This window comes from Pteronotus mesoamericanus, unplaced genomic scaffold (genome assembly GCF_021234165.1).
Source record: "Pteronotus mesoamericanus isolate MK-2021 breed Mesoamerican mustached bat unplaced genomic scaffold, CSHL_Meso_final scaffold_533, whole genome shotgun sequence".
In the NCBI taxonomy this organism is placed as follows: domain Eukaryota; kingdom Metazoa; phylum Chordata; class Mammalia; order Chiroptera; family Mormoopidae; genus Pteronotus; species Pteronotus mesoamericanus.
The window spans coordinates 8,888,251-8,911,937 of NW_026555320.1; the positions used below are offsets into that span (position 1 = coordinate 8,888,251).

General features: G+C 60.9%; 1 protein-coding gene across 1 annotated transcript in view; it reads left to right on the forward strand.

The window, feature by feature from the left end:
• LOC129087678 (contactin-3-like) overlaps positions 1 to 23,687 on the forward strand; it is an 82,687-nt gene that overhangs the window by 42,925 nt on the left and 16,075 nt on the right. The window contains exons 5-12 of the mRNA XM_054594619.1: positions 4,194 to 4,397; positions 5,960 to 6,062; positions 6,500 to 6,684; positions 9,657 to 9,793; positions 10,570 to 10,699; positions 11,481 to 11,631; positions 18,763 to 18,890; positions 19,843 to 20,018. Coding sequence (XP_054450594.1) covers positions 4,194 to 4,397; positions 5,960 to 6,062; positions 6,500 to 6,684; positions 9,657 to 9,793; positions 10,570 to 10,699; positions 11,481 to 11,631; positions 18,763 to 18,890; positions 19,843 to 20,018 — 1,214 coding nt within the window. The remainder of the gene's footprint in view (positions 1 to 4,193; positions 4,398 to 5,959; positions 6,063 to 6,499; positions 6,685 to 9,656; positions 9,794 to 10,569; positions 10,700 to 11,480; positions 11,632 to 18,762; positions 18,891 to 19,842; positions 20,019 to 23,687) is intronic.

A 23,687-nucleotide genomic window follows, 5' to 3' on the forward strand; every position in this document is an offset into this window, starting at 1 on the left:
AGCGCCCGCATGCACCTGTGTGACCGGGTTGCCACTGTGCAGCTTCATAACACTGAGGACACGGCGCCTCTGTTTCACCCTTCGCAGAGCTCGCCGGGCCAGGCAGGATGGTGACCTTGAACTTTAAGTAGCCTCTGATTCCTCAGGAGTAAACACAGGGGGCGGAGGGCACGCTGTGTTGCCATGGTTACAGGGAATTACCGAGCGCAGTTATACTTTGGAACTGAAAACGGTGCCATGATCACCGCAACGGCCTGCAGCTGCAGTTCCTTATCAAACTTTCCAAAATAAGTCTTTCTCACGTGGACATTCTCTGCCCTGGAGCTCGGCAGAGGACGGCCGTCTTGCTGTCCGCAGAAGCGTGCTAATGGCAAGTCAGCACGTTCTACCTGAGAGAAGAGCTTGTGGAGACGCCTCACTGCCCTCGCGCCCGCGGCTCGGCCCCGGCCGCTGGGAGCCTCCGCCCCTGTCTGCGCGGCCCGTGGGACCCGGCCTTCTGTGTGATGGTAAACACACGGGAACATTGGGCCTTTGAAGGAGGAAAGAAGAGGCTTGTGTTAATTTGGAGAATCTCTGCTTCACGTAAAATGTGCTGACAGTTTTCAATTAGAAATGTATTGTTCACGCAGGTGTGCGGCCCTCACACAGTGCGGCCCCTCGGTTTCTCCCCAACGGCCGAGCACAGCCGGCGAGTCACGGCCGCCTCAGGTCTGTCAGCGCCCCTCGTTCACGTGGCTCCCGGGCATCGCCCCTGTACCCACTCTGCGCCGGGGCTCCGAGGACGCGAAGGCGGGCTGGGTGCCGTCCTGCAGCTCGGAGTCCGGTGGGGGCCGTGCGGGAGGGAAGCTCGGGGGAGGAGCCCCCCAGGCCCCGGCTGCGGCCGACCCTGGCCTGTCCCTCTCATCGCGGCGTCGCAGCCCCAGTGCGGGCTCCGACTTGTCCTCTCCTTCCTTCTTCGCATCCCCCTTTCTCCTCCTCCTCACTTCTCCATTTCTCTTTCTGGCGCCTTCTTTGTCGTTCCAGGGCCGGCCTCTACTCCTCACAAGAGTAAAGTCGTTTCACGGTTCTCACTGAAGTTAAAATGCAGTGTCTCACTTAAGAATCTAAGCAGGAGAATGCGAGATAATAATGTAAATAAACCATCATAACCACTAACGGCCATCGAGCATCAGTTTACGGAGCAGCTCCACGAGCGGGAGGTGGTGGGGGACGGTCTGCAGGGCCGCGGCCCCCCGGCAGGCGCTCTCGGGCTCTGACAGGCGTGTGGTCGGCGTGGCGGCTGCTCGGTGCGCACAGCGCCCAGCGAGCCATCTGTGTCCCACACGGTCGGTTCACCACCCCCCGGGCAGCACGGGCCCAGAGTCAGCGCGAGTGAGGACCCAGGAAGAAAACGTCACTTTCCCTGTTCAGGCTTCAGGCCCCTCAGTATCGAGGTCATAGGGGATGAGCCAGGGATCGAGGCTGATCCAGGAGACCTGCTGTGTGTGGGGACATTGCCCCCAACACCCACCTAGAGAGCAGCTTCCGGAACACAACGCGCAGGTGGGTGTGTCAGGCGTCTCCCGCGCTGAGGTGTGATCTTCGAAATCCCAACCGTCAACCCTTCGCTCTTCACAGCCGAGCTCATCTTCAGTTCACTACGTTGCTTTAGGTCTTTTCACGCGTCCTGTGTCCTGCGTCCCCGACCGTTCCCCCCACCCCAGCCCGCGCGGCACCGCCTGCTGGCTTCACGGCAAAGTGCCCTCCCCGATTGTGTGTGAACCTGCAAGCGACCCGCAGGAGGGGCCCCCAAGAGCATTGGGCCCTTTAAGCACATCTTTCTCTGGGCTTGGTCTGTCTTCCCTGCGGACACCCCAGCAAAGGGCCCAAATTTATTTTATGATTTTGCCCAACTGCAGTTTCTTCTAGAAATTCTTCTAGAAAATGCCCGTACAGAGAATTACCCTCCCTCACAATAGGACTTTGTGATGACAGGGGACATGTCAGCGGTGCGCGTGTCTGTGCATCTCCAGGAGAGCAGCCGGGCGACGTATTTGCGGCGCGGTGGCCGGCCGTGGCGTGCGTGGCCGGGAGGAAGGGGGTGCGGGGAGCAGGGTGTTCATCGCTCGTGACTCTAGCAGCAGGGTTTTAGGAATTCGTTTTGTGAATTTATAGCTTTGATTGTTCAACCTCTTTGTTCTCTAGTAAAAAATGTTTCCGTCCCTAATAGTCATGCAGCGCCATTAACGGAAAGCCCAGTGACCAAGACTTTTGCCGTAACATAGGTATAATTTATGCAGGGAGTGGGGGGGCTTTGGAAAGCCAGCTTGATTGAGTACATGAAATTATCATTTTTATGGTGACTTCGTATTTATTATCATACATAACATTATGTTGAAAAATCCCCAAAAGGTACTGATGGGACGTGTGTTCTGTTCGGTGGTGCAACATGAGCGTTTATTGCACATGCAGGTTTCCGCAGGCCTGATAGGATGACTGCGGTCTGCTCTCCTTGGCCCAGAGTGCAGTAAATTGTGTAACTGTCTGTAACAGTTCCGGTCGGGCGCTGCCCCACGTGCCTGACCACCGTCCCACGGGCCCCAACGCCGCAGGGCGGGGCTTCTCTCCATGACCCACGTGCGTGTTGTCTGCCTCAGTGACGGGTCTGCGCAGAGAAGGGGCGGGGCCCCGTGACTGCGCCGGGTGCGTGAGGCAGGCTTGGCTTCCTCCTCTACGTCTGTAAGGGTCTGAATCTTCATACAAAACAATGACTAACTCATGTGCTTTCAGATCCTGACAGGAAAGATTGGGAAATAAACTTTCTTTTCTTTAAAGATTTTTTTTATTTTGAGACACGGAGGGAGAGAAGAAGAGAGGGAGAGGAACGTCCATGTGGTTGCCTCTTGTGCGCCCTCCACTGGGGACCTGGCCTGCAACCCAGGCCTGTGCCCTGACTGGGAATTGAACCGGTGACCCTTCAGTTTGCAGGCCGGTGCTCAGTCCGCAAAGCCACACCAGCCGGGGCCTTAAGTATAGTTTTGAACCTCGTGTTTGTGAGATGTGTTTTTGGCAACTGGATTTTGTCAGAGTTTCCTTAGGAAAAGCATTAGAATGATGATCCCTTGCCATGAGGGGAATGCGTGCATAGAGGGAAACGGGGCCCGACAAGCCAGCCACCGTCCTGCACCAAACCACCGCCGCGGTGCTGGAGCCATGCGCCCGGGGCTGGCAGAGGGACGTGGGCACCGCTCCTCATCACGGGGAGTGAGTTGGCCCTTCGGATCCCGAAGTCCAAGAAAATGCTCAGACTTGACTTGAGGGAGTTAGCAGCATAAATTTATTCTTAACTGACTCCGTGCGTGTTGACTGAGGGCTGTTCCGTGTTGGGCAATTCGTGTTGCTAATCGGCTGGAGTGGGGTGGGCAGGGTTCGGAAGGCATCGCCTGTTGTGGGCGGGGGAGGGCCGGCCAGCAAACAGAAGACATGCCGAGCGCGGTGGCTGATGGTGCAGGGCTGCCCAGCGGCCGTGCGAAGGCAGGCGCCCCCAACAGGCCCCGCCTCCAGTTGGAACCAAGCTTTGAAAGCCGTGTGTGTGTGTGTGTGTGTGTGTGTGTGTGTGTGAGAGAGAGAGAGAGAGAGAGAGAGAGAGAGAACAGGGGCTGTGTGCCAGGAGGGAGGGAGCAAAAGGGTGGGCAGAGGCAACAGGCGCTGGCGGCTCCAAGTGGCAGGCGCCCCCTCAGTGCAGGGGTTGGGGCTCCACAGGGGTAGGCCCTGAGCGGGGCTGTGTCACACCTGAGACCCCAGACCCCGTCCCTCTCTGTGACTCCTGAGACCCGTGTGGTCAGCGTTGTTCCCAAGGCTGCTGCAGAATGTGGGACGTGCCAGGTCAGGAAACAGTTACGGTGGGAGGTCATGAACGAGCAGCAGAGACGCGCCTAGTGCAGGGGGTCCATGCCGAAGGGGACGGCCCCACTGTGTGTGGGGTGGGGTCCAGGAGGGCAGGTAAGGTGATGGCGACAGTCCCCTCCTGTGGGAATGCTGCCAGTGGGCCTCCTTTACAGCACAAAACGGACACACCCATCCCATATGGCTCCCCTCGTGACCTGTGACAGTTGCTCAGCCTCACTTTGCCATAAAGGCGGGTTGGTGCGTTTTGAACATTCTGCGGGCAACTTTCCTTAATGGAATTTCCTTCTCTCCCAAAACTTTGTCAGAGCTGTCATATGCGTGGATCTTCAATGAGTATCCGACGTTCGTGCAAGAAGATGGCCGGAGGTTTGTCTCGCAGGAGACAGGCCACCTCTACATTGCCAAGGTGGAGCCGTCTGACGTAGGCAACTACACGTGTGTGGTGACCAGCACGGTGGCTGCCGGCAGAGTGCTGGGCGCGCCCACGCCACTGATGCTGCGAGCCGACGGTAAGGGGGCCCCAGGGGAAAGGGGCGAATGCAGGCAAAGACGTGGCAGGGGAGAGCAAACAGCATATCTTGAAGAGTTACCATTTCATTTGTTTCAGAACAGAGAATAATTACACGTGCAGGGTCTAAAATGACTCCCTGGGCCACAGGTCATGGTCACAGGCCTCCTGCAGGCACGGCGTCACCATGCACAGGGACCGGTGCAGCGTGGAAACCAGAGGCCCGTTACCCCGTTATTAAGCATTACCAGGCCGTGACCCATCACCCCAAGCCCAGGGCCCTGTGAGCCTGGCCCAAGGGGCTTCCCATGAAGTCGCCTGTCCTGACCTTCGCCAGCGTGAGGGACTTGGCCACAGGCTAAAAGGTCTTTTTGTAAAAAAAGAAAAAAGAAAAAACGTGAGCATTAGAGCCCCAGAACTTAATTCATCTTGTAACTGAAAGTGTGCGCCCTTTGATGAATGTGCCTCCATTTTCTCCACCACCAGAAGCACGGCGATCATAGTGCACAACGCTCTATCGTGTACTTGAAATTTGCTCAGGGAGCAGATATTCCGTGTTCTCACCACAAAAAAAAAAAAAAAAAAAAAAAAAGTTAAAAATTAATTTAAAATGTCCTGGCCAGTATGGTTGGTGTCATCCCACAAACCAAGACGTCGCTGGTTTGGTTCCCAGTCAGGGCACAGGCCTGGGTTGCAGGATCAATCCCCCGCTGGGGGCATGCAAGAGGCAGCGTTTCTCTCTCACATCACTGTTTCCCTCTCTCTGAAATAAAAATAAAATTTCAAAAAATTAAAAATTAGAAACGGTGTCTATGTGAGGGGCTCCCTGTGCCAACCAGGTTGAGAGAATCATTTCACACCAGGGACGTGTATCAAGTGACCACACTGGACAAGCTGAACACAGACAGTATCAGTCTGTCAGTCACCCCCCCACCTCGGGCGGCTCCCTCGGGTGGCTCCCTCGGCGACCCCGCGGGCCTCGGAGGAAGCAGGTCTGTGAGCCCGAGAACTGCCCGTTCACAGAGCCGCATCAGGCACGATGCAGGGCCAGGGCTGGTGCCCCGGGAGCACCTCCCGGTCGGCGGTAACTGGGTGGGACCTTCCCAGGCTCTGCGCTGCGGCTTCCTGTCTGCAGGGAGCCGTCTGCCAAGTCTGAGGTCAGTGTCCGCAGCACCAGGGTGCCACCCAGTAGATCCCAGCCATCCCTCCTCCTGAGGGCATTCTAAGAAGTCCGGGCGCATCGCGTGCTTCTGTGGGACAAACGTCCAAACTGGGTACCAGAGGCCAGAGGCACCCGTTTTATGTGGCATGCAGACTGTGCCGATTTTCTCAGATTTGCTCTGTAATCGGTGACGTAGGAATCTCAGGATCCGAGGACGGTTGTTAACGTGACGCTTTTGTCCCGAGGCCGCATGGCTTCTAAACGCACCCAGCGGGCGGGGGCGGGGAGACTGAGTACACCATCGGGGAGGCCCGTTCAAACCACTGCAAGAGTGGCATCGGTGGGGAAAAGGGGACGGTTCCGAAGGAAACGGTGCAGCTGTTCGCTTTGTGGGTTTGCAGGCGTCATGGGTGAATATGAACCGAAAATAGAAGTACAGTTTCCAGAAACTCTTCCATCTGCCAAAGGCTCCACCGTGAGACTGGAATGCTTCGCCCTGGGAAAGTGAGTTCCTCTGCGCCTGCCCGGCCTGCCAAGACGGGAGACCGGGGTCGTAGTTGGCAGACTCTTCTTTTCTGTGTTTCCTACTTTTTTTCCCCATTTAGAAGCAAAGGAAAAAGAAAATGTGGGGAAAATGTACATGTGTCATTGACTTCGAAACTTTAGATGCCCGCTTGCCTAGTTTTGTGAACTAAATCGGTGTTTTCCTTGTACATACAGTGAGCTGTGTTAGCGCTTTTACACTGAATCGGGGATGGAGGGGCGCAGCCTTGATCTTACTAGACCACCCACGAAGGGGCCCGCCCCGGGGCCGGGCTGTGCGGTGGGCCGCTGACGAGGCCCAGGGCCGCTTTCTCGACCCGAACCCGGGCTTCGCGTTGCTGAGCCGACCCGCGCCCGGCTCTCAGCAGCAGCACATGAGGCGACGCTTCTCTCCGCAGCCCGGTGCCCCGGATCTCCTGGCGGAGGGGCGACGGGCTGCCCTTTCCCGGGAAGGTCGCGCTGCGGAAGTCCAGCGGCCTGCTCGAGATCCCCAGCTTCCAGCAGGAGGACGCCGGCGCCTACGAGTGCATCGCCCAGAACGCCCGGGGCAGCAACGTGGCCAGGGGGCGCCTCACGTACTACGGTGGGTGTCCCCGGGGGCGTGGCGGCGCCACCGGCACGGCAGGCCCGATGTCCGGCCCGCCCCGCTTACGGTTAGGGTGAGCCTCCTGAGAGGGGTCGACAAGAACGAGAATTCTGTGGTGGGAGGCGTTGTTGTTCTTCTCTCATTTTAAAAGGGTTCCCATGGTAATGAAAGATTTCGCTGTTTCTCCCGACAGCAACCTTTTAGGCACTTAACCACATCAAAGGGAGGTGCCTTTTCTAGGAAGCGTGGTTCCATACTTTTATTGCCTGTGCTCAGCGGGCGGGAACTGCGGGGGGCAACCCCCACCGCTCCCCATGCCTGGGCCGGCTCCGCGGCGGCCCCGGCCCGTCCCTGCGACGCGGCTGCCCACGCCGCTGCCCGCGATCTGTCACCATGTTTATTTGACGAGCTATTCCTTCTGGAAGAGGAAAGGATAATGACGTTACCTCGGTTTAAAGTTCATTTGTAGGAAAATTAGATTTTCTTTCTATTCCAAACGTGTTTGCAAATACCTTTTATTAAAAATACCCTGGGTTTTTGATGGGAGCACACTGTAGAAAATACAAGTGGATGATTTTATAAAACATGCTGTGAAATCACGGGCCTGGAAGCCAGAGAATCTGTGGGCAGCGTGATCATTAGAAACATTATAAACGCATGGGAATTGGCCGCTTTGCAAAAGGAAAATTGCATCACAGTCTATTTATCCCTGAAGCTGGGAATTGAAGCAGGTTGCGGCGCCGTGTAGCACAGGTGGACCCTGCGGGGGGGAAGTTCGCAGAGGCGCACGTCACAGCGACACGGTTTATTCTGATCCCCCCGAGGAAGACGAGCCGTGTGCACGTGCCTCGGCGGCCACCCGGTCGACACTGCCGTGCCCTGTAAGACGCCCGGACCGTCAGGAACAGCGCGGAGGCTGCTGAGGGTGACCTTGCCTCTTCGCGCACGTGGGTTGGCAGGCGCAGGTGCCGGGTCCCCGTGCGGGCGGGACAGACGGAGTCGGCCGGGGGCGCCTCCCCGTGTAGCTCCAGCTCTCAGGCCACCCCAAAGCGAGCGCGCGCTCCTCCTAGGTTAGCTCTTCCTCCCAAGCAGCGGCGGCCGCTCCACGAGCTCCCAGGGTGGCCCCGCCGGCTCACTGTGTCCCGGGGAGGGCGTAGCTGCGCAGAACAACCCCCCACAAGTCAGCAGGAAACGTGACAGGACGAGAAACCCGAAGCCAAGCGGGCACCCGGCTGCCTTAGTTCAGCCCTGGCTCCTCATCTCTGTGACGTCTGCTGCTGTTTTCGTCTGTCTCTCCCCTTTCTCTGCATGTCAGTTCCCGGAGAGGCACGATGTGGCTGCCACCGGTGGCCGGCACAGCTGCCCTCGTGCACCCTTCCTTTCTCTAAGACGCCTCCAATGCCCCTCTCCCGCCCCGCTGGCCCCGGGCTGACCGCTGAAACCGTCACCTCCACGGGGACTGGCCTTAGACGGAGCAGGAATAAGGTCAGGCTTTCCTGGATTTTAGGGACGAAGAGAGGTGGTGGAAGAGAGGACGCGTCATGAAAAATCGGGTTATTTTGGGAGTAAACAAGGGGGAGGGGAGGCACCGCAGGTGACCCCGTATCCGCTATGCTGAGTCCGGGCGGCCCGCGCGCCCTGAGCCCGTTGTGTGACGGCCGCGCCCCGGGCGTCAGTGAGATACAGTTTCGCGGAAGTAACTGCAGTTACCTGCTCTCTGCCCTCGTATTCCATGTAGAAAAGATGGCCTGACAGAACGTTGGGGTCTCATCGGACGGAGTAAGGGGGCATCGCAGTTAACAGGCAGCTGGCGGCCGGGCAGGCTTGTCCGGCAAACAGCCCATCACGCGGGGAAGGAGGGGAGCGAGGCCACCTGCGGGGATCCTCCTGCAAGCCGGGGGTCGGTTGGGCGCGCGAGGCCTGGCTGCTGTCTCGGTCCCTCTAGGCCGGGGGGTTCTGAAAGAAGAAAACGTGTTTTAATGGAAAGAAGGGATTGGGGACTGCGTTATCCTTCAGAGTGGGCAGGTAGTTTATGTATTAAAAAAAGAAAAAATGAAATAAGCCAAAACTTAGGTTCAATTTCTCTAAAAAGCTGAACAGCTGTATTTCCATTTCAATCTCATTTTTTGAGAAAGCAATTTTATGAGCTAGAAATGGAAAGGCAGGTTTTCCCATGGTTGCAGTTAAGTGGAGTTGGATAAACTGCGTCTCCCCATGGGGTGCTGACGTGAGCCCCCCGGCCACCCGCACATGCACACGCGTGACCCGTGAGACATCCCACCCCCGGCGTGGGCCCTGAGACCCACTGGGCCTGCGACTGGGCCGAGCACGCTGCGTGCTGAGTGGCTTCCATTGGAGGTGGCGTGTGCTTTTATCTGTAAAGTAATTTTCCGAATAGCATCTTCTAAGTGAGAGTGATAAATCCACTTGCAGCCGATTTGCATACATAATTGGAGGTGCGTGGGTTCCACCTTTTTCATAAAACCTCGTGTGATTCAGAGACAAGCAGCGTATCCGCCGTCCCTGCTTGTGTTTTAATTAGCGCTGAGGACCGTGCGAGGCTCGCTGGTCTGTATTTAATGAAGAGTTATTTCTAACGGGAAGGAAATGCCTTTTCCTCAGCTACAGAAGTTCCTCTTCTGTGGACGAGAAATTCTAGTGTGTAAGTCGGACCAGCGTCTGCCGCCATTCAGGAGGGAGTTGTCCCCCGTGGCAACCTCGTGACTCAAACGGCGCGTGGAGGTGAAAATCTGTCCTGTGCACCTGTGTCGCCGTCTACGAACAGACACCAGAACGGCACAGGGACACAGAACCCGAAGGCAGACAGAGCAGGAAGGGCTGGGCTTGGGAAGTGCCAGGTCGCCACCTCCCTCCTCAGACCCAGAGACGCCTCTGAGGCCGCACCGGGAGCGACGTGCTCTCATCACCCCCGCCCGCGGCGGGAGGGCTGAGGCGTGTTCTCATTGCAGCGAAGCCACACTGGGCGCAGCTCATCCGGGACGTGGAGGCCTCCGTGCAGGACACACTGCGCTGGGAGTGCCGGGCCAGCGGGAAGCCCAGACCCTCCTACCGCTGGCTGAAGAACGGGGAGGCCCTGGCCCTGGAGGTGAGGCGCCGGCCGGCCCGCCCTTGGCCCCGTGCGGGGGGCGCCCCGAGCCTCCCTCCTGGGGGTGGACGCCCGGCCGCCGGGGTGGGGGCCCTAACCTCGCGTCCCCCGGAGGGGCAGCGTTGTGACTTCAGCCTGTGAAGCGGCAGACACACTTCCGGTTTGAAGGTTTGAAGTTCGAGGACGGCTTCCTTCAGGGAAGCGGAGGACGCGGCTCCCTTTTTCCGTGCGGCGCCGGGCGCGGCTTCTGGAGGTGAACGCGTGTCTCACCTCCTCGCCCGGAAGCTCGAGCGCGGGTTCTCCCAGTCACTCCCTTCTCGGGCCGTGCGGTCCTTGCAAAGGCACTACGGTCCCTTCACGTGTCCCTACGCAACGTTTCATACGACCTAGAAGCCCTTCATAAATGGGTGTTTCCCAGAACCTGTGTCGTGCGCAGAATTCCTAGCGTCTTCAATGGGCCTGATTGTAGAAGTGGGGAAAGCCTCCCCGGTCACCCAGCTGGAAGTGACGCGGCGTCAGCCCCGAGGGGGCGCGGGGGCTGCCTGGCTCCCCGACACGCCTCTGCGATGCAGGACGTTCGCAGCGTTTCCGCTGCGTGGCTGTTGGGCTGGCATCGGCCACGCCCGTTCGGGCGCGGAAGGGTTTGCATTCCGAGCTGGCCGTCGGACGGCGCGCGGAAACGGGGGGGGGGCGGGTGTCGTCGCCCACCGGTGGCTCTCGCTGTCCTGCCGAGGCGGCGCCGCCGTGTGTGTGCAGACGTTCTCCTCCCCGTCTAGGAGAGGATTCAGCTGGAAAACGGCGCCCTCACCATCACGAACCTCACCGTGGCGGATTCCGGAATGTTCCAGTGCATAGCGGAGAACAAGCACGGGCTCATCTACTCCAGCGCCGAGCTCAAGGTCGTGGGTAAGACTCGGCCTCTCCTGTCTTGTTATTTTCCTTAAGTGCTCCCTTTGGCTGGCAGCAGACACGTTCACTTTCACATGCCTGCATCCGATAAGGTTCCAGCAGGGTTGGTCGGGGTTCCTGGTCAAGCTGCCGTCGGTGACCTCTCAGGAGAGCGGGGGTCACGGCCGAGTGAGGCTGCAGCTGGGAGCCAGCGCGGACGGTGGCCTCCTGTCCCCAGGCCACCGTCACACGGAGCAGCCCCTGTCTGGGGGAGCGTGCAGCTCTGGGGCTCTCAGCTGGGGCCGCGGGAGGACAGCCCCAGTTCCAGGCGGCCGCTTACGGCCTGAAAGGAGCGGCCTCGCCTGCTGTCGCGCTGCCGGACGTGTCCAGCTAGGCCTGATGCGCTCAGTGGGCGAGGCGCCGACTGGGGAGCCTGGGCCCCGCTCCTTCCTGCCCTCGGGGTCTCGGGGAAGTGGGCTGTCGTCTTCGTGGAACTAATTTGCACAGGAGTCCTGTGATCGGTGTCGTTAACTTGAGTGCACTCAGGATGGAGCGAGTTTAAACTGTCGTTAAAATTTCCACGTAGGACAATTGTCTCAAGGGCTAGAACTGGGCAGAAAAGGCCGCAGTGGGAGTTGATGGGACGTGGACACAGGGCGTGTGGCGCTCCTGGAGCAGGTGAACCAGCCCGGCAGGTTCCGTGTGGCCAGACACGCCACAAGTGGCCACGCAGAGCCTGCCTGTGGAGGGCGCGGACGCTGAGCCCTCCTCCTCCCTCCCCGCCCTCCACCCTCCGCAGCTGCCGCCCCCGACTTCTCCAGCGCGCCCCTGAGGAAGCTGGCACGCGTGCAGGTGGGCAGCGAGGTGGCCCTGGACTGCCGGCCCCGCGCCTCGCCCCGGGCCCGGGCCTCCTGGAAGAGAGGCGAGGCAGCCGTGCGCGAGGACGGAAGGTACCCCCCCAGCCCCTGCCCCCCGGCCCCCACACAGGGACCCGTCGGCCGAGAACAGCCGGGGAGCCCGGCGCCGTACGTCGCTGTGTACAATGCACACCCACATTTTCGGCCCAAACTTCCAGGAAAAAAGTCTTTCATTTTAATTTTCTAATTCAGTTATTTATTTATCTATATTTAGAAAACTTGTTTTTTGTGATACAAAGAAATTTTAGTATTTATTTTTAAACACACAGATATTGTTATTACTTTCCAGAATTACAGTTTTAACACATGAGCATAAAGAGTTAAAAAAACATTTATACAGATACATAATTAGAACTACCCATTTATAACGTGCATCCTTATTTTTCCCTCAAAGCTTTGGACAAAAGCGTGCGCATTGTACGTGACAAAATACAGGATTTCAGTTACTTGGCCAGCAGCCGCGTTGGCTGGGAACAGCACCGGGGCGCACGCCCGGCACGTCGGGGGTGGGGCGCGGGGACCGAGGGCCCGGCCCCAGAGAAGCGGGAGCTGGGGGCGCTCGGGGGGAGTCGGGGGCCGGGGCCACCGCAGCATCGGCCGTTGTCACTTTGCTGCGCGAGGAGCTGCGCCCGGCCAGGTGCGGCCCGGGGACGGGCCACGGGCAGGACGAGGGCCGCGGTCTCACCGGGAAACCTGCGACTGCGCGGCAGCGCCCGACAGCAGGTCACGCGGGGGAAGGGCAGTGCCGGCGGCTGAGGGTTGCGCCTCGGTGGGGCGTTGTCCCGGCTGCCTGGGGGGCCCCAGCAGGCGCCTGAGCACCGAGAAGGGAACAGGAGAGCAGGCGGCGCTCGGAAGGTGTCCGGGCACCAGTGCGGGGCGGGGGGCTGGCGGAGCGAGGGTTAGTGGAGTCGGCGTGGGCTCGGCGTCTCGGGGTGCTGGGCCCTGTGACTGGGCGCCCGTGACTTGGTCTGCGGCCGAAACCACGCTGGGCACCCCTCCGCCTGGCAGGTCCGTTGGGGCTGCTCAGAAGCCCATTCTGGGGGCAAATGGACTCATTGACGGACTTGAAAATATAAGAGAAGGCAGAAGTTTTTGCCGGGGTGTTGATGGCAAGATTGAAAACCCATCAGTTTTGTAGGGTTTCTTTGTCCTGGTTGTTTTGGGGCATGAACGGGGCTTTTCCAGCGACTACAAAGCTCCTGGGGAACATAAACGCCTTCTCTGGCCGCGCAGGGGCTGCTGGTAGCAAATACGCTTTGGGTTAAGCCAATATGTGGATGTATGATACAGGCACATAGATAAATGTATCATATCTAGGTCACTCCATCTGTCTGTCAGTATCCGTCTGTCTACGGGCCTGTGGTTTTTTCTGTCTGTAGCATCATTCGAACCTTAGAGCAGAAAAAGACACCTGAGAACTGAACGTCCCCGTGAGGGCTGACGCCTGCGTCCCCCGTGTGAGTCAGACGGCACGTCGGCGTCACTGGTGTCCTCCTGGGGCGTGAGCCTTCATTCAGCACGGGGTCAGCTTGTAACGGGGCCCCAAGTCGCTGAGGCTCCTGAATGGCAGGACAGCGCTGGAGAAGCCAGCGCAGTTGCTTTCAAGGCGCGCGCGCCTTCCCAGCCGAGGGGACGAGGGATTAGCTCCGGACCAGGCCTCCGAAGTGCTGCTCTGGGCCAAGGAGGGCTCCGCGTGCACGGAGCGCCGCCTGCCCTCTCCGCACCAGCGCCCCCTGCCCTGTGGAAACACTGGGCGTGCCAGCCCCTCGCAGAGGTGCCCGTGCCGCTGCTCTCGGCTCCCCAGGGTCTGGGAAGGCGGCGCAGGCCGTCGTGTGAGGCTCAGCTGGGGATGTGCAGGGCCCTCAGCGGCTCCCCCCCACGGCCGCCTCCGGGCCAGGCGTGGCCAGCCCTCGGGCGAGACAGCCTCTCAGTGCGACAGAGGTGCCCAGGCTCCCAGAAAGGCAGGCCCGGCAGCGGGTGCTCCCTGCCCCACGTGGATGGGCTGTGGGAGGGGAGGGGCCGGCGCGGAGCTGGGTCACAGTGCAGGACCCGGCTGCCGAGTCCCCGGGCCTAGGCTTTGGCCCACAGCCACCGGCAGCGACAGAGTCGGTCGCAGTGGCAAAGTCAGATCAAACTTCTGTTCAAAAAACCCACAGTGGTGGCGGTGGGGTGCGGAGCCCCCGGCAAAGTGCGGCCTGGCCCACTCCAAAGGCGGTGGGAACAGAGGTGGGGGCAGGGGTTGAGTCAGCTGCTCGTTGGCGCCAATCAGCTGAAGATTTAAGCGACGCGAAGACAGATGGAGTCGGGGTGAGTCCTCAGTCTCTGGCGTGGGCTCCCGTAGGGTGCGCAGAGGGGCGACCTGCTCAGGAAGACGGGACTGGAGGGAGGGGGCGGGACACGGCGCCCGGTCACCTTCGGTCTGCAGGCGGCCGAGCTGGGGGCGCCCCTTGAAGACCCAGCCGGACGTGCCCGTGCACTGGGAGGCTGCGTGAATCGGGGACCGGGGAGCGAGGCCCAAGCGCAGGTGGACGGCGGCGGCCGCGGGCGGCGCGCGGGGTCGTCCTGGCTGGTGCCCGTCAGTGCGCGGTGCCCGGGCGGGGCCGCCGGGCCCTGGGCTGACGGCTCTGAGACGCGGGCGGGAGGGCCGTCCTCACAGCCCCGTCTGCGCGTCCAGTGGTTACGATTTATAAGCAGTGAGTTCCCTGTCGCCGTCCGTCGAAGGCCAGCATGACCCCCAGGTGGACAGGCAGACTGAACCCGACTCTGCCGGCGTCGGCGGGGGGCGGAGCGGTTTGGTTTGGCTTGGGGGTTGGCTGGTTTTGCTTTGTATTTTCTCTGCGTATTTTTCATGATCGAGAAGAAGTAGTTACGCCTCTGTCCCTGCTGGAAGCACACTTTCCAAACAACGGCAGGCCCTTTCCTGTGCATTTATGCGTTTCCTCAAATCCACGTTTTCAAGACTGGAATTAAAATGGGAGGTTTTTTCCTCCTTTCAGCAAAGTGAAATTGAAAAGGCCCCAGAGAATGTACACAGGCCTGGTTCGCAAGAAGGAATCAGCCATTGGCATGTGTTAAAGGCTGTTTAGCTTTCCTGTGTCACTTAGTGGTATTTAAAATGCATTCACCAATTACTTCTGAAAGTGGGGCTTTCACGTGGATGCGGTTGCCTGTGCTGGTAGGTGTTTCATCGCAGTGGCCTCAAGTTGTTTATGTTCCGTGCAGCATTTAACACTACGGAAATTTAAGTGCTTTTAAAAGGGGAAAATAGGAAAGATTTTTCCCCAAATATGAACAGCCATGATGCAGACCATGATTTAAAAGTGTAACCAATTCTCAACGCATTTTTTTGCATATAGTTAGAAGCTGGCTTTTAAAGTGCAACACATGTTGCAGGCTGTAGGATTCTGTTTCGGCGGTGTTCCTGAAAAAGGCGCCGCTTCGGGGACAGAAAAGAGCCCTCGCTGCTTGCCCGGGCGGGGGTGGGTGGGGTGACCGCCGGGGTCCTGGGGGTTTGGGGCAGGGGCTTGCCCTGGTTCTCGGCTGCGACCGGGTTTGCACGGCCTCGTTTGTTTGTTAAACTCGCAGAGCCGTGCGCCGGAAGGGGCCTTCGACTCCACGGAGACACCTTGATCTCCTTCCACAGAAGCGTCCTCGCAGCCCCGGCCCCTCCTTCCGACGTCCCATGTGGCCTCACGCGGTTTGGAAGCTCCCAGCGCCTCCCCTTGCCTTTCAGGAGGCGCTGAGCTGTCTGCTTGGGAGACCACTTGGGGGCAGAATCTGAACTTGCGCCTGGCAGCGGGTGACTGGGCCGGGGCGAGGCCCCCTGGCGAGGTGCCTGCCGCCGCTCCCGTGGGTGGAGCCCCCCGCCCCCCGCCCCCCTCGGGCTCTGGGACGGAGAGGGAGGGCCTGTGTGCGGAGCAGTTTCCCTGTGGCCCCCTCCCATTGACTCTCAGTTCTCGGCTCTCCTCTCTCCCTCTCTCTCCCCCCATCAGAATCTGCGGGTCCCCACACATTCAGGCGGCCTCTCCCTGTCTGCCCGCCGCCCCATCATCCCCTTAACCTCCTTGGGCCCAGGTGCGCCCCCCGCCATGGCGAGTCTGGGCGCGTCCAGCCTCAGGCACGGCCCGCGGCCCGGCGAGCCCTCCGCCCCTGCCCCCGGACCCGCGAGGGCGTCTCTCACCGCTGGCCTTTGCGGAGCAGAGGCATTGTGTGCAGTGCTGGTTGGGCAGAGATCCGTGTCCCACGTCCTGCCTGCAGGGAGGGCACCCACGCTGCCCGCTTGCCCACCCCGTGGGGACAGCGCCCAGTTCGGGCCATGCGCCCGTGAGTGAGAAACGGCGCGAGCCCCCGCAGCCCCGCCGCCTGCGTGGGACGTGGGAAGCCTGGCATCGGCTGCACGGGGGGACCCCGGGACTCTCCAGCCCGGGGCATCTGGGAAGAGAAAGGGGTGCCGTTAGCGGCAGCCTCCAGGACGGCTGGGACGGGCCCAGGAGACGGAACGCGGCCGCGTCTGCAGCGCAGGCGGCTGCCATGGAGGGGTCCACAGGCGCCGTGGGAGACGGAGGTCGGCTGCGTCTGGGCCCTGGGTGGTGGGGGAGCGGCTCCCCGGGGAAGAAGCGGCCTCGGAGCTGTGTCTCCACGTCCGTGCAGGCGAGCAAAGCGGGAGCGTAGAGAACACCGTGGAGCGAGCGACTGCGTGGCCCTGCGGGGAAGGCGGGCGTCTCTCCCAGACGTCAGGCTCACACACGGCCAGGAAGCCGCAAAAGCACCACCTGAGTCCTTCCCCAGACGGCAAGCTGGGAGTGGACGCCAGGCCTGGCAGACCCAGGCCCTCGTTCTGTGGGTCCCTCGCGTCACTCTGGGCCCCGCGGCGACCTCGCAGAGCAAGGCCGGCACGGCCCCTCCTGGAGTGCTCGCCGAAGGCACACACAGTTTGCAGCGAGGGCAGGAAGATACCTCGGTGCAGTTTCCCAGGACAGGCTTTCTCCAGGAAGTGACTTCGGGCGGAGAAGGGAGAGCCAAGAAGCCCAGGGCCAGGCCGAGAGCTGGAAGAGCCTCCTTCCAGGGAGGGATGTGGCAGGAACCAAGGCCGGGGCAGCGGCGGGGGGTGGACCTCCAGAACCAGGAGGGAGCCTGGAGTGTCCTCGACGCCCACGCAGAGCGGCAGGGAGAGGAGGAGAGGGCAAGCGGGGCCGAGTCCAGGCCGGGGACCCCGGGGTCCGTGGTAAAAATGTTGGCGCTGTTGGAAACAGGATAAGCAGGCGGCGGAAGGGCGAACGCCAGCTGTGCCAGGGCCTGGCGGGGCGGGTTCCGGCGGGGGTGTAGCTGAGAGCCAGTGAGGGGCAGCTTGGAGTCAGCGGCTTGCGGGGGCCAGGCGACGTGGAGGAATGAATGGGGGTGACGCGGCGGGTCTCGCGGTCCGCGCGGGGTGCATGTGCCCCTCGGGGACAGCTCCACGCCGGAGGCCGTGTCGGACGTTGGACAGTGGGCGTGGACCACGTGCGTCCCCGCTGGCCCCTCAACTGAAGTCCCCACAGGACCGGCTCCTTCTCACACATCCCACGTTTTCCAAAACACTCGACCTTGAAAGAGCTCACCAAATTGAGTTCATTTCATTCGTTCTTGGATATTTTCCCACGTACCTATCGTTTTCTTAATTTATTGCAACTATTTCTTAGAATTGCATAAAATTGATTTTTTTACTAGATTTCTACTTGAGACTTCGTATCAAAAATAGGGAAAGCGCTGTTCCCGGATGTCCTCCCCCGCCCCCCACAGCTCCTGGCCAGCCTGGGGGTGGCCGCGCAGACGACGGGTGGGTGGAGGAGGGGCTGGATGATGCCCGCGTCCTCCGCAGTTCACGCCCGTTCCGTCCGCTGGACTGAGCTGTGCGCCGAGTTGAACTCGCCCAGAATTTCCTCACAAGAGCACAACCAGGATGCCGGTGGGAGAGAGGAGCGGGCTGTTGAGGGAACACGCGTGTATATACCCGTGTATAAAAACACAGAAGACATAGCTGGTATAGTTTTGATACATAGACTCGGACGAATCACATTTCTGACGCCCATAAAAATCTGGCCACGAGTGGACAACGCTCAGAGGCTGAGTTGCGAGCCTCCGCGCTGGTCCCGCGTGCTCAGCGTCCTCGCCCATCCCATGCCACGCGGCCCACAGGCGGGAGGCGGCCCTGGGCCCTGCTCGGCATCGTCCAGACGCTGGGCTGCAACGTCCTGTGGAAGATCACCGCCAGCCCTCCGGGGAAAAATGACATTCGTGTATCACACCTGTGAACCGTGAGAGGAAAAGGGCCTGCCAGGCACCAAGTGCGTGGCATCAGTGGTCCTGACGTCAGGAACTAAAAGACGGGGAAATAACGAGGATCGCAAAGAGGCGCAGCAAAGATTCTGGGTGGGGCTGCGGGCGGGCGGGCAGGCCCTCCTCGTTCGTTCTCGGCTCCCGTGACGCCTGCTCGGCGAGGCTCCCCGCGGCTCCCCGCGGCCCCCACTCCCCGTCGTTCCCCCTCGCCGTGTCCTGAGAGCATGTTACGCAGGCAGGAACTCACCTGTTCCCCGTGGCCCCGGGCAAGTGGCCTCCTGCCTGGCTCACAGCGCCCAGCGTGTAGAAGGTGCCGGCTGGCGTTTCCCACCAACCACTCAGGGGCCCGAGCTGGGAGGGTCCGGAGCTCACGGTGACAATGCTGATTCTCTTCCGTGAAATCTGGGTTCTCCCGGCTCACACGGCCTCTCCCAGGTTCCTAATAAAAGGCCAGTGGGTTTGCTGTTTCTCATACACTGTTTCAGATTGAGGAGAAATAGCCTCCTATCTACTTGTAATTTCCCCCAAACTGTCACACCGTGTGTTTTTGGAAAGTATTTCACACTCATTTGATGAAGAAATCTCCCAGATGAGGTGTGGTGCCCAGTAGCGCTGAGCGAGGTCGGGGGGCGGGGGGGCGGGTGTCGGTTGTAGCATCTTCCCCCTCAGCAGGTGTGTGTGCTGAAACTTTGTTTCATTTTCTTAATTTCCTTTCCAAAGAAGGGAACAGCTGGTTTACTGGCCTTAAAAGTACCCGCTTAAGGCAACACTTCTGTTTAAAGACTTGATATTTATTTGGGGGGAAATGTGACTGCCATATGTTTATTAACTAACCTGTATGTCCTTTAGAATTTCTCTCTTAAAAGACGGAGGCCTCAAAATAGCCAATGTGACAAAAGCCGATGCCGGGACGTACACCTGCTTCGCAGAGAACCAGTTCGGCAGAGCCAACGCGTCCACACGCCTGGTTGTCACAGGTGGGCGAATGTCACACAGGTGCGCCGCGTGCGCGTCGCGGTCCGGGAGGAGAAGGACTGCACGGCAGGCCGTGCCCTCCCAGGTGGGGGGGCGGCAGAGGCCGGCGCGTGGCGGGGAGAGAAGGGGAGGCCGAGGGCAGAAGCCGCCGAGCTGTAGACACGCAGCATGGACAGAGTCAGGGCCAGCGGAGGTCGGGCCGCGGGCAGGGGGTGTGGGGGAGGGGACGGGCACAGGGCGCCAACGCTGCCTCCAGGTCCATGCGGGGGACTCTGGGGGCCTTGACGGGGGCAGGTGGGCCGTCGCAGGGCTGCTAGAACGGAGTAAGGGGGAATCGAGTAGAGGAGGCGCAGTCAGCGTACTTGAGTGACTGTCAAAGGCCTTTGCTGCAACACAGGACCAACGAAATGGGGAAGGTGCGGCCAAAGGGTTCGACCCACACAGGCCACGGTGGGGGCGCCGTGTCCACGAGGACGTCGGCGAGGGGGCAGGTTGACGCGCCGGCCTCGTCTCCCACTCTGTGCCTGCTCGGAGCGCCCTGTGCCGCTCTCCGCCGGGTGGGTTTGACAGAGCCCTCCCCCTCCAGGCCGAGCAGGGGACGCGGCGGCTCGCTTTGCCGCTGCGCCTCGCGGGGCCATGAGTCTCCCTCGAGCCCGACTGGGTGGGAGCTTCGTGCCTGTTGTTTACAGGGGGCTCCCATTTTTAAACACGTGTGTCCTGTGAATTCAGATATTCCTCTAATGAGAATTTGCGGATCCAAGGAAAGGCCCTGTAGATACACATAAGAGTGTCCGCTGAACCTTGAAAGTGTCAATTATGAAGACAGGTGCGCCCCCCTCCGTGCGCACCCGGGCGTTGCCGCCCGCGTTAGATGGGCCCCCCGCCTGGGCGCGCCGCTGCCGTCACGTGACAGCCGGGGGCGGGGCTTGCCTGAAACCGCACCGTTGCCCCCAGAGCCCACGCGGATGACGGTGGCGCCGTCCGGCCTGGACGTGGTCGTGGGTGAGAGTGTCCTGCTGCCCTGCCAGGTGCGGCACGACCCCCTGCTGCGCGTGGCCTTCACCTGGTACGTCAACGGCGCCCTCGCCGACTTCGCGAAGGACGCGTCCCACCTGGAGAAGGTCGGCGGGGTAAGTCCTTCCGCCGCCCCCGTGGACGCGCGCGTGGGCGGCTCCGGGAATGCCTGTCCCCTGCGTGATGGGCGCCCGGGTCGGCTGACGCCGAACGGAGCTCCTGGGGTCACTGGAAAGGGAGCCCCCCTGCTCCAACTAGGAAAGGCCGTTCTCGTTAAAACCGGGCCCAGACCTCGCCGTCTCTGACAGTTCCGCGTTAGCGGCGCACGGAAGGGACAGGGCCGCGCAGTTTGTTGCGAACGTGACGAGCTGATAAGGAAGCTGAACGCGTCCCCTCCGCCAGCGGCTCCTTGCTGTCCAGCCAGCGGCCGCATCGCGGCCAGTCCCCCGCGGGCGCCGAGCGTGAATGGCAACATTGCCGTTTGCAGGGACACAGGGGTTCGAGGAGCGTGTCAACCCGCCAGCGTCACGGGGCGTGGAAGCGCTGCCGCCCAGACTCAGGCGGAACACAGATACCACCCGGCATTCCGCTGTCTCCTCCTCCGTGACGGTCCCACCCGCCCGGGCACCGATCGGGACGTCTAACGCGTCAGGGTGTCAGCCACACGCGCCAGGGCCGAGGGTTCGATCCCCGGTCAGGGCACGTGGAAGAACCAACCGCAAATGCGTCAGGGAGCGGAACAACACATCAGTGTTTCTCTCTCTCTCGCCCTCTCTCTCAATCAATCAATCAGTAAGTTTAAGCTAAGAGACTTCAGATTTCGAGGAGGCATGGAGACCTCGTGCGGACCGTGAGGCTGCGCCTGGCACCGGAGACGCCCTGCTTGCTGGTGGCTTCGTCCTTCTTGCTGAGACTCAGCGTTGCACAGGGGGTCTGGGTGTTGTCCTTTGGCCAGGACAGCGTGGCGGCCGGCTCAGCAGGACGCATTTGACCGGGATCTCTTAGGAAGCGCGAGTCTCTCTATCCACGGGCACACACTGCCTGTTAGGGTCACAGGCAGCTGAAAGGGATGCTGTTTTCCCTGGTCCCCTGAGCCACTCCAGCAAACCACGGAACCCAGGGCTGAGCGCCATTGATCCCCGACTGACAGCCGTCAGTCAGAAGCACCGGTGACATGGTGACTCGCGGTCGGTGTCTCGGCGGGGCCGCCATGTGGCGCTGAGCCGCTCACTGACCTGTGGGCATGACGCCCACTCCACACAGGTGGTGTCAGAACCGAAGTGAAGCACAGACGCTCCGCTGGGCCGGGAGGGAGGGGCGCTCACGCCTGGCTGGCAGCGTGCTGTTGTGTGTTCTCGGCGTGGGCACGCTGTGCCCCGCAGCTGGGACCCGCGCGCGGACGCACACACGAGCTCTGGGTTCCGCTGCTTCCGAGGCGGCACCGATGGGTCCTCACGGGACCGCCTGTTCCGCCTTTTCTTGGGTCTTTCACACAGTTTCTAGAATTTTCTGTGTTCCTCCCACCATGCAGTTTTGCAGACCTGGTCTCTTTCCAGAGAACTCTCTGCTCCTGGAGAGGGCGTTTGTCAAAAGTGCGGGGTGGCTCCAGCAACTCCAGGGAGGGGCCGAGTGCGTGAGGCCGCGGGGGGAGGAACGTGGCCCTGCCGTTCCCGTGCCATTTGCCCCTCGCCCCAGCGCCGGGGTCGGGACGGTTGCCTCGAGCAGTCGTTGGCGGGACACACAGTGCAGCCACTTGAAGTGTGCGGTCGAGGGGTCTGGGGTCTATTCACTGGATTTTTCACCGTTCGCCAGCATCAGTGGTAGAATATCTTCCTTCGTTCAAGAAGAGGCCTCACGCCCTTGCCAGGCTCCGCCCCGCCCCCGCCCCAGCGGCCTGCGCCCCCGGTCCTGTCTCCGTGTTCGCCTTCCGGGCGCTTCCTGTCGACAGGGTCCTCTGTGCGTGCAGGGTGGGGAGGCAGCGGGTGCGCCGGGGACCGCACCGCTGTGACGGAAGGCGCCTGTGCTCACCGAGCTCAGTGACGGGGTCGGGGAGCCCACCGTCCTGAGGCCGGAGGTCCGCTCGGCCGCCGCCTCCCCAGGTTTGCGGGCCGGGGCTCGTCCGTGGTGCCGCTTCTCTGCCGCGTCCAAGGAGAGCTGCGGGTTTCCCTCTGTCGGCTCCCGCGTCCCGGGGGGATGGATCCCTGAGGCTCGGCTGCCTCTGTGCTGGCCGGGTGGGCCGGGCTGCGCCACGCTGCTCCCTCGCCGTTGTGGAGCCGAAGCTGTTACGCTGGCTGAGATCTTTACGCTCCGGTTTCAGAAAGAAATTCATTCACTTTTGAAGACGCAACGTTTTCTTATGCCATTGAATGGCTGTGAACATGAGTCAGAAAGTGAAGAATAAACAGTTCATTTGGGGCAATTTAAAACAGGACAAAGTCAGGACATTTTTTATTACAGTAAATACCGTGCTCTTTAAACTGTTTTTTATACTGTCTTTAAAATTCTAGATCATGCTTTTCACCAGAAAAAATCGTCTAATGAGTGTCATCGTTAACAGGAAACCTAGTTCTTCTTCCCTTGGCTAAAACCAGGAATGAGACGCGCGCCCCGGGAGGCCCCGGGGGCTGGGCCACATGGCCGACGGGCGTGCGAGGGGCCGGGGGCCGTGCAGGCCCGGCCTGGGGTTTTTCAGCTCTTGATCCAGTTGCTCAAGACAGCCCCGCAGGCAAGAGCGTAGGTGAGCGAACACCCCACGTGCATGGCTGGCCTGCAGGGAGCAGCCGAGGGAAAGCCGGGGTGAGGGGTCTCCTCACCTCCTCACGCATGGCCTGACCCCCGACGGGGCAGGAGGGTCGCGGGGGGCACCGGGGTGGGGGTGCACGCCGAGGTTTGCAGCAGGGACGTCAGCGACTTCCCTCCCACACGTTTGCCCAAGGACAGGCGTGTGCCTGTGCAGGGGACACTCTCAGGAAGGGATTTGCGGGGTCGGAATCATGCAAATGTCCCGCCTTCTAAGGTACCTAAACGGCTTCCTGGGGCGGCTGCCCCACCCACAAGTGCACGCCTGCCGCCTCCCCCTGCCCCGCGAGTAACAGGCCCAGTCGCCCCACATTCACAACAAGACTTCCGTTGCGCCTGTCGCTCTGGGGTCACCTGCACAGGGCAGGTGCTGTGTGACCTTATGTATTCTTACGCTAAACTTTCTGGATTTGTGAAAATAACTTGTCAGCACGTACATATCTGTCCCCTGAAGCGGGTTCACGTCCGGAAGCAGCGATCGTGCGCTGGAAGCTGCTTGAGTGGCCCGAGCGCGGCTGCGCTGCTCTGAGTCGTGTGCGGCACCCGCCGAGGACAGCGCGAGGCAGGGAGGCCGCGGGGAAGAGGACAGCACAGCACGGGAAGACTTGCCTGAGAGGCCGAAGCTGCGGCGCGTGTCTGGCCTAGATTTTGCTAAGTTTTTCGTTTATGGATTCATCCATCCAACGTCACGTCGGTGCTTGAAAAAGAACCAGGGTTCCCGCAGTCCCCACGTCTCAGTTCAGTGCTCCCCTGCCCCGCTGCACAGCGTGAAGAGGTGATCGCGGCCCCCAGCCCGGACGCCGCCCCGCACCGCAGGGCCTCGGGACGGTGGTCGGCTGGAGCGCAGGCCGGCGACCGCGCTTCTCCTGCCGCCGGGCAGGCCACCAAAGTGATGAAGTGGCACCGCGTGCCCGGGCGGCGCCCACCTGGGTCCAGGGACGCACAGAAAGCCCTGTCCATCCTCCGGTTCCCAGATGCCGGCGGAG